The sequence below is a fragment of the Pteropus vampyrus genome, unplaced genomic scaffold (assembly GCF_000151845.1).
Source record: "Pteropus vampyrus isolate Shadow unplaced genomic scaffold, Pvam_2.0 Scaffold242, whole genome shotgun sequence".
Classification (NCBI taxonomy): Eukaryota; Metazoa; Chordata; class Mammalia; order Chiroptera; family Pteropodidae; genus Pteropus; species Pteropus vampyrus.
In genome coordinates, this window is record NW_011889023.1 from 1,404,218 (window position 1) to 1,416,863 (window position 12,646).

Here is a 12,646-nt window from a genome sequence, read left to right on the forward strand (position 1 = left end):
CTTTTCCAATCCTTAGCGTACCAGTGGACTTGTCATATTTAAAAGTTTCTTTGGCTGGTGATGCAAATAAAGTCTAGCAATGAAAATGTTAACATGGGGCGGCCTGTGTGCATTCGTCTTAAAGCATATGATGCCAGTCTCAAGTTGAGACCTGTTAAAGCTGGTCTTACTTAACATTCAAAAAGGGAAATGTAGTACACGTTGAGTCACGAAAACAGTGTAACACTTTGATGAAAAGAGCAGCTAAAAACCAGCCCCGTGACTTTATTATTGTTCAAATCACCAAAAAGTTAACCGGCAAAAATTTCTTCTGCTGACTTTTATAGCAAGTCTCATATTTCATAAAAGCCACAGAAGACTTTATAACAATAATTATCTTGCTGTTTCATTGGAAGATACTATTAAAAGCAAGGAAGCTCTTTTAATAACATTGTTTAGCCATTACAAACTCCAGATTTATTTTGAATACAGGACAACATCCTGGGACATGTGTTTGTTTGTCTGCCACGATAGTGTTTAAAAAAAATTTTGTTTCAGTTATTACTACAGGTGACTTTTTCTTCTAATATAATTTTTAAAGATATTAAACCTATACACCAGTTGAAATAATAATTCAACTAGATTTCATCTAGATTTACAAGTTAAAGTTTTTCACGTCTCTCCTGTTGTGCACGCTCGCGCGCGCACGCGCTCTCCCTCTCTCCCTCTCTCCCTCTCTCTGTCTCTCTGTCTCTCTCCCTCTCTCCTCTCTCTCTCTCTCTCTCTCTCTCTCTCTCTGTCTCTCTCCCACACACACGTTTTCTGAGGGATCTGTGTGAAGTTGCAGTCATTGTGACAAATGCTTCACTCCTTATTGCTTCAGCATGTATTTCCTAATAACAAGGATATTTTTCTACCTAAACACGATACTATTATCAGTCAAGAGATTAATGTTGAAACAATAATATTTTTAAATATTCCATCTGCATTAAAATTTTGCAGTTTCCCCAAAATATACTTTTGGGATATTAATAATACATTATATCCTAATAATACATTTTTTGATGTGGAATCCAAATAGTGCTCACACATTGCATTTGCTTTTACTGTCTTTTTAGAATTTTTTATTCTTTAGAACAATCTTTCTGCTTTTTTTTCTTAAAGGATTTTCTTTAATCTCCTTGACTTTTGAAAATGGGTTTGCTTTGTATTTTGCTAGATCATCCTGTGGGACATGTAGTAAGGGGATACTTTTAAATATTTCTGAGGCAGTACAGATGTATTAGCTTGAAGTCAAATAGAAATATCTATAATCTTGTTTTGGACATAGATCTGTTTCATAGATCACTAATCTCAAAGTCAGTAGATCTACACTCATTTTTTCTTTAGTATATTGGATGATTCATTCAACTTTTCTTGGCTTCAGTGTTCTATAAAACAAGGATTCTGGTTTAATCACAGAGTTTTAGATGAGAATCCCCATAACCTTATTGATTTTTTCAATAGATATTCTTAAAGAGACAGAACCAGTCAAGGAGAGAATGTCTAATATCTTACAAGGAATGAAAATTAGGTAGTATTGCTGGTAAGTCTCTCTAAATCTTGGAATGAACTCTATTTCTACTTCTCACTTTTGTAGTATGAGATATTGGCAGATGTATTACCAAGGCTTACCTTGGTCTTCTAGTCATTTCTCCCTTGTATTTGACTTCTTCCTCTTTCCTTTCTTCTTTATTTGACTTCTCTGCATTGACATGGACCTGGGCACAATGTCACCTCTTCCACTGTTGGTAGGTATAACATTCGTATTGTAATCTCTTTTTCCTCTGTCACAGAAATCTCATATGTATCTATTTCTTCTTACAGGAAAATGCACACATAAACGGCCTCCTAGCCCTCTGTGGTACATTAACTCATTATTATAAAACAAAGACAAGCAGGGATTTAATTGAAACATAGCTCAAGTTGCTCTGTCTTGAATGTCATGTCTTTTGTATATAGCCAGAACATACAATAAAGATTGTAGTAAAATTTTCACCAGATCTACTGTTCCATCTCTCTGTGAAAGAAGTCACCTTAATTGTGGCTCACATGCAATAGCTGAGAATTTGTGCTGAATGTAATTATTACAAACCCTTTGATGTTCCCCTGCTGAGATTGGTATCTTTAGGTCCCTATGCTTGAATTACTGTGTTTCATCTGTCATTCGAAATGATTTGTATCTATCAGGTCTGCTTTATATAAAGGACTTGCCTTGTTCTGGTATGAGAACTTTGTGTGTAATGGTTGATTAAAGGGGAGGAAGGTTTGAGATGGAGTCTGGAGATAGGCCTGCATCTGCCTCCTGCTCTCTGTCCTGTGCTGGGCTACTTGATCCATCGTCGCCTCACATTGGAAATACTGCTTTTGAGAGGTGGTGTCAGGCTGTGACAAATGCCCAGTTACTGGGGTCATGTTGACTCCAGTGTGGATCTCAGTAGTAGTTTGTTTGTTTGTTTGTTTTTTACTTTGGGCAAGTCATTAATATATCTGAGCCCAGTTTCTTCTCCTGAAAAATGAGCGTGGGAATGGCTGCCTTGTGAGATGGTAAAACTTAAATGAGATAATGTACAGGTAGGTGGTACTTAGTGAACAATAGCTTTCGTTTTTTTTATTTTTGGGTCAGAAGGCAGAGGGAGTAAGTGAATGAATAGGGGTATCTGTCTGAATGTATAGTTAGAATGATTAAAAATTGAAAATACTTCTCAACTAAAAAGTCGCAGTAAATCCATTATGTTTTGGTTGCTCTTAGTAAGCTCCTGGATTTCCTTTAATGGCGAACCAGTGATTGCTTGAAATACTTTTTATATTTTTCTTCACAGCTTTCTCTGCTGAACAGAAGGAAATTAGGACTAGCTTATTCCACACCATCTGAAATTGTGGGAAAGTGTAAAATCCATGGCCCAGATACGTGGAGGGAGAAGAGATGTGGTCTCAGCGGGGTCACTGCATTCAGGTCAATGCTTCGAACACTTGCAGTTCAGGTATTATCAGTTGCAGGAAATTTCAGTTGCCGAGTTAAATAGGAAGGAAAGGATAAAAGCTTAGAATAATATGTAAATTTAATGCAGAAAGCTAATATATTTTTTTAAAGCTATAAAAGTATTTAGCTATGCATTAGATGAAATTGCTTAAGTTGAATGCAACTACTTAAGGTCACATATAAACATCCCATGTTTTAACTGAATTTAAAAAATAAAGGTAGACAGTCTGTTACCATGCCCCAGGATGTTACGTTTGTCAATTTGAGTTTTATTACTGAAATGGCAAAAGTTTACATGCTGAGTGAGGTATGCAGTTTTTTTAAAAAACCAGTTTGCCAACTTACTATAACTCTTAAATTCAGTTTTGTATTCTTGCCTTTATCTTTTTTGTCACTTCTTCCCATGTTCTGAACTTGCATTCCTACCACTTGGTGCCCCATTGCCTCCACTTTTTTTTTTTCCCTGTAAATATTTTATACTAGAATGGGGGGAGGCAGAAACCCAGGAAATGTGGAGTCGGAAATATTGGAATACCCTTTTTCTGACTGAAGCTAGGTTCTCTTGGTCGAGTGGTTACTCCCACCATTTGATTTGCTCCTCTGCTCTGTTTGCCATTTCACATGGCGCATATTCACTCTGCGCTGCACAGGAGGCACAGGAAGGAGCTACTCTGCTTGTTGTTAGACACCCTTGGAGAAAGCCAGGCTAATACAACAACTGTCGTTTTTCTTCCTTGTAACTCCTGTAAACTGACTTGTCCTTTATGGCAAGGTAAGAGTAGCTCGTGTTCCCTCACTTCCCATTATAAAGTAGGACGTACTCTGCCTCCTCCTCAAAGTCCTCACTAACCTCACAGTTGGAGATTCATCATGTTTGATCTTTCCAGAGAATGTGATTCTGTTGACTGTCACTACCTCCTTGAATCTCTCTCACTCTTTTATTTCTAATACATCAAACTACCTGTTTCTCCTTTAAATTTACCACTCCCACCCTTCCCCCACCCCTTCACCACCACCCACCGCCGTCCCAATCCCAGGCATCTCCCCTAATTCCTCCTCTTCTGTCTCTTCTGTCCGTGAGACTTGTGCAACATGGCCTCTCAGGTGCTCAGCTCATTCCTCACTCTCTGTCTTATAAAAAGATTTCTCTCAGCCTCTAACCTAGCCCTGTCTTCAGAGCCTTGGATCCATATTTTGCCCCCAATGGCTAGATTCCTTGACCCAGCTCTCTCACTGATGTTTCAAATATGGCATAGCCCGAATCTGCTTTTTGGCCTTCTTTCATGATCTAACACACCACTCAAGCTAATCATCTTCAGAGCAAGGAATCTCAATTGGAGGGCGTGGGAATTATGGACCCTACTGAGAATTCATTTTGCATATTAATCACATATGTTTTACAAATAATCCCCTACTCACCAGTGGTCTTGGACTTAAAACCTTTCTGGAAATGTCTCTAAGATCTGTGTCAGATTTTCCCTCCCTTGGCTCTTGCCTGCATAGATTGAAGACCTCTTTAATTCATCTCCAGGCTTCAGGAGCTGTTCCTTCAATCCAGAATTATCATCTTGCTGGCAAATTAATTTTCTTGAAGTGCAGCATAGATAGAGCATGTAATTCTTCACTTCAGATACATTAAGTGGCTCACTGAGAAGTGCAGACACCCAGCAGAGCACCAGGAACCTGCATCCATTTTCAGGCTCCTCTTCTATGTTTACATGATGCAGCCATCGGACAGTACCCACTTCTACCTGAGCCTTCCTTGGAAGTGCTCATTGCACAGCAGTTCCCTTTTGAATGCTGTTTTCTCCTGAACTGAACCTTAAAGGTTCCATACCCCATTTCTATCTTCTGCGAGCCCCTCCTAGTTTTGCCATTTGCAGTTAGCTGCCCTTTCCTCTGAGCTTCCAAGGTGAGGTATTTATGTCTCTCATACTGCTTACCACATTTGCGTTCCTTATGGTCTGTGTGCCTTACCAGTGTGTGGCTTCCAGGGAGACAAAGGGCCCTGCACTCAAGTGTACAATGAAGGAATGACTGACTAAATCAACACATGTATCTGCTCTTTGGGATTTTACCCCTCTCGGGGATTCTCAGGTGTGAAGGAACCACCAGAGTATTTGTAGAGTTCATGTCATGGTTGAGCCACACATACCCCTGAGGTTTGTGTTGAGAGGAGTCACCTTCCTACTGTTCTCACTCCTGGGATCTGATGGCAGCCCTCGAGGAATTTGGCTTTTCCTGACTGTCAGAGAGGCAATGTGGCAGAGCCATTGAGGTGTTGATCTTGAGGCCACCTGCCTGGGTTTCAGTCCCAGCTCTGCCTCTCCTTTGCTGGTGGGGTCATGTGTACTATGGGCAAGGTATCTTTCACTTTGTGCTTTGGTTCCCCCCTTCTCCCCTCCGTCAACAAGGAGCCTTATATTACCTGTCTCGTTGGGTTTTAGTGAAAAAGAGAAAGGCAGTAATCCTTGTAAAGCACATAGCGCGGTGCCTGGCACATAGCAAGCATTCAGTAAATAAGTCTGAGCTGCCAGTGTGAGGTCCTGGAAGGTTCTCGTTAGCTTCTAGGTCAGGGCTAATGAGCTGGCCTCACCTGGGCTAGTTATGGCCTACACATGAATATTGTATTGTTTTTGTGGGGTCAGGGAATGTGGGGTGGCTATGGAAGTTTTGGAAATAACAGGAAATATAGCATAGGAGTCTGGAATTATGAATTCATGTGAGAACGTTAGAAGATCGGAGGTTATAAATACAGTGTTTAAGAATATGGACTCAGAAACCAGATTCTGAATTATAGTCCTACCCCTGCTATTTAAACTGTGTGACCCTATGCAAGTTGCTTAACCTCTGTTTCTCAGTTTTTATTTCTAAAATGGAAATAATGATAGCACTTTCTAGAATTCCCGGGATTATTAAGTGGGACAATTTATTTAAAGCTCTAAGTATACAGTAAGTAGTAAGTAATGTGGTCTGCTTTTGTTGTTACTGATGCAAGTTTTACTGTTGCTGTTGCTACTAGCCAGCTGCCCTGGGCACTAAATCTCTCCTGCGCCAACTGTTGGCACTGAGTAGTAGATGCCCCCTTAGTGAGGTGTGAACTTTTAGTCCTTGCCATTGCCTGTCACTTTATGTCTGCCCTACTCTCATAATAACAATTTTGTTTGTCTCCTGTTGCCAGACGCCACTCTTGGGCATCTTTGTCCAAGAAGGCTGTGTTGTGAATCACTCTTGATGGAAGCGTGAACCTCAAGGAACATTTTAGCACAGTGGTTTTTAAACTTGTGGTCTAGATCGATAGCATCAGTGTCCCCTGAAAACTTGTTCTGGGGCCTCACCCCAGACCTACTGAAACAGAAACTCTGGGGCTGGGCCTAGCAGTCTGTCTTTTAAGAACCACACCCGCTGGTTCTGATACCCACTGAAGTTTGAGGACTACTGATTGGAACACATGTATTCTATGTTCATTTTACATACATTTGGTTTTCTTGTAAAATTTAAAATGCTGAGATTTGCTTCTTGGCACTTCAAATGATTTGTGAATTTTAAACTTTTCTCAGTAGGTCTATTGTCTTCTAAACATGCATTTTCAGAGATATTAGATGCTGCTGGGAGTGGGTTCTCCCCCTTGGGAGCTTTTGTTCTGTTAAGATTCCTGTGAACTTTGATCTTTTAACTTGCTGGAGGAATACAGTTTAAGGGTGGGGTAGGGGGAGGATAATGGTCAGACAGTTGTAAAAAGGAGTCTAGAAAGTTATGGAAGGAATTGCTTTTAAATGGATATGGAATATGTGAAGTAATCAGTTTAATAAGATTGAATTCTTTTACAGTTTCTGAAGTAATGACTTTATATCAGCCATCTGACTTTTGTGAGTTGGGAGTTGACATTACTTATCTGTTCTTCTTTTCTTCTTTACAGTAATTTTCCTTGGTTTCTCAGTAATTCTTCAGTATGGGACAAAATCTTCTCCAGCCCCAGAGATATTCAAAATACCTTATCTAGTAAAATTAATTACATTTAACTTTTGACAAAAGCTCTTACTTGTGTTCTGAGCTCACACAGTATATCGAAGCTTTTTAAAAAAAATTCTCTTCTGTGTGTCATTAATGGCTATGGTTTATATATAGCATCTCATTTTATAAGTATTCTAGAATTTAGTATTTGTGATCGCTAGTTTGGGAAGTTCTCAGATAGTCGCTTTGCATTTTGTGTGTGTGATTTTAAGATGGCTATAAGTTCTTATTAGATTATTTCTTTCTATAAACCAGGTACTCTGCTTTTGACTATAATATTAATATAGAATTAAATATTTGTATTTATAGAGGACAGGTTTGCTCTTGAAATTTTGTCTTGAAAGATCTTTCTAAAAATTGCATACATTATCTAGATGCAGTTACTTATAATACAGTATTAGAGTCTGCTCATGATTGTGTCCTCAGTAAAAATGTGGATTTAGTGACATCACTAACAGTTCTCGTGACTTAATTCTTTTATTTGAGAGAATGAAAATTGGACATCAAGAGTACTTTCTAAAAAGAGAGTTTTGGAAATTGTAATATGCTACAGTTACAAATTTTGCTTAACTAAAACCAGCAATACATAGCTAAAGCATTTTGTCAATAGCTCTAAAACTTAAATGTTGACAGACGTTAGCCCGCAAGCTATTACATGTACTGTTTGGTAATCCTGCTTCCTCATGAGCATTACTAGAAAACCCAAGAATGCCTCCACTTCCCAGGCCCCTGTGTACATGCTATAGGAAGGCAACTGAAAAGAGCTTGAGCTGTCAAAAAATTTATATCTTTTGATGTAAAAACGTCAGTGAGAATTGACTTCCCTTTTTCTTTTTTAGTAGGTAAAGATAAAACCAGTTTGGTTTATTTATCAAATATTTATTGATCGCACAATGAGACACAATCTCTGCCCTCAGAAGTATACGTAGATTAAAAAGATAGGTACATGTGTGAGCAAGTATTATAAAGGAGTATGATAATTACAATAATTGAGGTATGACAGATGAAGAAGTGATTGGGCTTGAGATGGTGGTAGGAGGTTGGCTAGATGAGATTTCGTGGACTAAATGATGGCAACTTAGGGTTTCATGGATGGATAAGAGTTTTCTTGGTGAGTCGGAGAGAAATTTACAGGGCATGGTACAGGGCATGCAATGTTCTGACAGTTACCAATTTATAGGAGAGTATAAAGTTTCAGGGATGGAAGAGTAGTTAGGAGATAAGGCCAGAAAGGTGAGTAAGTTCCAGGGCCTTCAGGGCCTTTAAGGCAGGAGTCCCTAAACCCTGGATCACAGACCTGTACCAGTCCTGTGGCCTGCCGGGCCACATGGCAGGAGGTGAGCAGTAGGCAAGTGAGCGAAGCTTCATCTGTATTTGCAGCTTCTCCCTGGTGCTAGTGCCTTGGCTCCACCTCAGATCATCGACATTGGATTCTCATAGGAGCACCAGTCTCTGGTGCCAAAAAGGTTGGGGACCGCTGCTATAAGGGCATGGAAAGAGGCCTGGGCTTCACATTATGATGATGATGTTGAAGCTAGAGGCACATTTACAGAGCACGACTACTCCTTTGTACATTTTCTCTAAAAGATGTAAGTCAGTGTCCACAATTCCAGATAACCATATTGTAGTTTTTTTTTTGGTTTTTTTTTGGTTTTTTTTTGTTTTTTTTTGTTTTTAACCAGAAAGGGATTCAGGGAAAAATATAGAGGTAAATAATTTGAAAAATATGCCAGTATTGATGTTACTGAATGTGAATCAGCAGTTCCATCTATATATGTACCAAGAATAGCATAATATTGATATATTCTGTTTAAAACATTTGTAACAGGTAGTCTGTGGGAGATACCAAAAAAACATAACATGCTTTCTGTCTTCAAAGCATGTCGTCTGTCTTAAAGACTCCTAACCATTCGGGGACGGAGTGGGGAGGGGGTGGCTGTAGTCAAGAATATAGCGCAACAGTGAAGAGTAATCTGCAACAAGTGTCCTAATAGCCACCCAAACCGTAGGAGAAGTAGTTATTTTTAACCAGAGGTATGAGGCAAAGAGGATAGAGATCGTGGCCCAGGAAGGCTTTGTCGAGTAGGTGGCATGTTCAACCATTATTAGAGTATTTGTTGGAGAGGGAGAATTCCAAAGAAGGATATAGTATTCTTGGCCTTGAATTGTACACATTTGGGATGTAAGCAAAGTACTACAGTACAATAATTACAGTACTTAATAGTTGTGCTTGTGCCTCTTATGGTGTATTGGAATAATGTGGAAGAGGCACTTTGTAATCGTAAGGAGAAATTCCTTCATTTGGGTTATCAGAGAACTTTCTGACAGCATTCAGCTCCCCTGGCTCTTCATATCCAGTGTCCCTTTCAATCCTTAGCTTCAACTTTCACCAAAGGATTTTTTATCAGCAGGAGTGAGATACAAAAACAGTAGTGTTGTTTGAATTACATGTGTAAAAGAATGTGAGAAGGTGTTTTAGAGGAGAGGGTTTTAGGAATATACGCTTATCCATAATAAATCTCTAAAATTGAAGTAAATGAAAAGATGACCTCTAGTGGCCAATAACTTTCTGATGCAGACTTTTAATGATACTTCATTTTGTTTGTGAATAGCTCTATGTGGAATTAAAATTTCTGTACACTAGGATAACAAAATGTAAGAAAGCATTTGTTTCAATCTTTTTTTATTGCTTAAATTTAATTTCCAAATAAATTGTTTTTTGAAGTCTAGTCCATAAGTAGAAGTTAACCATGATAAAGTCATTAATTTAAGGTTATATTGTCTGTCTGACTAGTATGATTCTCTTGGGGTGATGGTGTGGTCTTTCTCCCTCTTATGCATAATAGCCTTTTTGTGAATTTTTTGCATAAAAATATATATATTAAGGGATCCATACAAATGTTCATTGCTGCCAAAAAGAGAGTTGTTTCTTTAGCTATAAACAGTTGATTTTGCAGTCTGCATTCAGTCTTATTGTTGGTTTGACTGTGAGTATATGGAACTCTGGCAAAATGAAATGGAGCAAAACACACAAAGAAGACAGCCACGACGATAAATACTTTACCTTCCAGCTTTTTGTTGTTTTTGCTGTCCTTGCTTTTCGACTTTCTATAGGAATTGTATACTTTTTTTGCAATCACCACATAAAACAGGAGCATTAGGGCAAAAACAGTCCAGAAAATGAATTGGGATATATAATTCACCCCTTGATGCCATTTCAGCCCCAAAGGACCCTTTAAGGAAGCACACTTTTTCACAGATGATGGTGTTGCTTCCTTGTTGCTCAAGATTATATTTGGCAAAGAGATGAGGAACAAAAAGAGCCAGACAAGCATTGAAACCGTTTTTGCAAACGCAGGTTTTTGTACAAAAAATTTTCCAAAAGGTCTAATGATCTTGAGGAATCTGTCAAAGGCTATGAGGCCTAGCAGTATGATGCCCACATACATGGCTTCATAAAAGATGACAGCAGAGAAGCGACACACGAAGGCTCTGAGTTGCCAGGGTCCAAGGTGTGAATCAGAGAGAATTTTAAATGGAAGCATGAGTGTCATTATTAAGTCGGCCACTAAAGTGTTTTTGAGGTAGACAATGAAGGTGGAGGAACTGGAGATGTGTATAAACACCCACAGGGCCAAAGTGTTCAGCAGGACGCCGGTGAAGAAAATGAGAGTGTAGATGGCTGGGAACACCAGCTGTGCTATTCTTGTGTCTCTGGGGCACCGCTCGGACCCATTGAAGCCCTTCATCACGGAGGCGTTCATGGTTTCCAGTGTAAACTATTGCAAATAAACATATACACAAAGTAGAATGAAGCATTTCACGATTTTAAAATGCCGCTTTTAAAAAACAGACTTTAGCCTTGTAGCTTGTTAACACCTTATATCATCTTACATATTAGCATCATTACATTCAGTAGATTGGTTGAGAAGGCACACGTTTCTGTCTAGAATTTTTAAAGTACGTAATACATTTTTGGTACTTGTAATAATACCATTACTTTTGCACTCTTGTGAAAACCAAATAACAGGTTCTACCCCATTCACAAGTGCTACTTTTACTGTGGCAATAAACAAAACCCCATTTGAGAGCTAATAATTCATGTCAGATTGCTGTGCATTGTATAATTTTTTATGCTCATAGTCTGTGGTTTGTAGAATGTTAACCTTGAAGTATTTTCCCCCTCAAACATATTCTTTTATAAACGAGCCCATTTATAATAAAAATTAAAATTTACCTTTGTTTGGAAAGATACTCAGCTCAGTGTCTTCTGACTGAGGCAGACTTAGATCAGCTCATGAAGTACATGGGCAGCAAATGTCCTTCTGTTTTCTTATACTGTATTTCCTTCCTCATTTTCACATGTGTAATGTGATCTAGCAGAACCTCTTCATATTCAAACCTTCAGAGGATTTTTTAACTTATATATTTCAAATTTATGTGCAGACTTGCATAAATTAGTTTAGTTGTAGTTATTTATCTTTATATATTCTCATTTAGTAACTTTCCTCCAGCTTCTTTACTTTTGAGTGTCTCATATATTGTAGTAATAGGAGTCAGAAAGATAAAGAAAATAGCCCCAAATTACAACCAAGTAGGAGAGTGACTCTAAAATCTTTATTTCTGAGTGTCTCATATATAGTAATAGGAGTCAGAAAGATAAAGAAAATAGCCCCAAATTACAACCAAGTGGGAGAGTGACTAAAATCAGATAGAATCATCACCTTCTTCCTTGTAGACTGTTTTTCCAGAAATTTGTGTTCATTAGGATGACCTGTAATATCTACAGACACTTACCTGAGTCTTTTGGTCTTTTGATCTCTAAGAAAATAACATATTTGCTGAGAGTTAAGAGCTAATAGACCCAGACTTTTGGGGTTAGAATCCCAGGTCAACCCATTATTGGATACTAGGTCTTAGACAAATAATTGAGTAGCCCTGTGCCATAGTATCCTCATCTGTGTAATGGGTTTAATAATAATATATATTTCATAGCCTTGCTGAGAGGATGAAATGAGTGCCTAAAATAGTGCTGGCAATATATGAAACATTAAAAAATGTTAACAACTTACTGCTACAGTGAGTGAATTACAGAAGTAAATGGAGATATACCACCTCACTTATTAGAAAATCATTTTTAGAAATCTCTTCTGCATTTGATGCTGTATGCAAAGTGCCAAAGACTTCAGGAATTTCATCAATTAGTCTTGGGCCAAGGTCTACAGAATTTTATTTTAAATTCTCTTCAAGTTTGAAAGGGTATAATTGCTGCTTTTGTGTACAGAAAATCTATGACAGAAATGTTTTCTTGCCAGATAGGTAAAGGGAAAGAAGGAATTTAGAGATTTTATGAGGGAATGTAGAGTTCTCCACGGTGAGTTTCACTTCATATTTTTTGCCACAGGTTTTTACCACAGAGTAGGAGTAGACTGTGGGGTTGGGTTGATTGAGAATTTTTTGATGGCTTGGGATTCTGCGAATAAAATTCCATAACCCACTGGATATTTTTAAGTTTGAGGCAAGAATATGCCTGATAATTTTGGTTTGAACCACCAGTGGTAACACAGTTTGAAAAATATGTGTTTAACTCAAATTGATTCTTGGAAATACAGATTATTGCATTTTATTAAT

The 12,646-nt window shown here is 38.3% G+C and overlaps 2 protein-coding genes across 24 annotated transcripts in view; one reads left to right on the forward strand and one right to left on the reverse strand.

Annotated features, from left to right (window-relative positions):
- MED12L (mediator complex subunit 12 like) overlaps nucleotides 1-12,646 on the forward strand; it is a 317,720-nt gene that overhangs the window by 210,916 nt on the left and 94,158 nt on the right. The window lies entirely within an intron of this gene.
- On the reverse strand, nucleotides 9,778-11,305 carry P2RY13 (purinergic receptor P2Y13). The gene is made up of 2 exons (XM_023519966.1): nucleotides 11,253-11,305; nucleotides 9,778-10,794 (listed from the first exon to the last, which is right to left on the reverse strand). Exon 2 carries the CDS (start codon nucleotides 10,777-10,779, stop codon nucleotides 9,778-9,780), a length of 1,002 nt encoding a protein of 333 aa, XP_023375734.1. The 5' UTR covers nucleotides 10,780-10,794; nucleotides 11,253-11,305.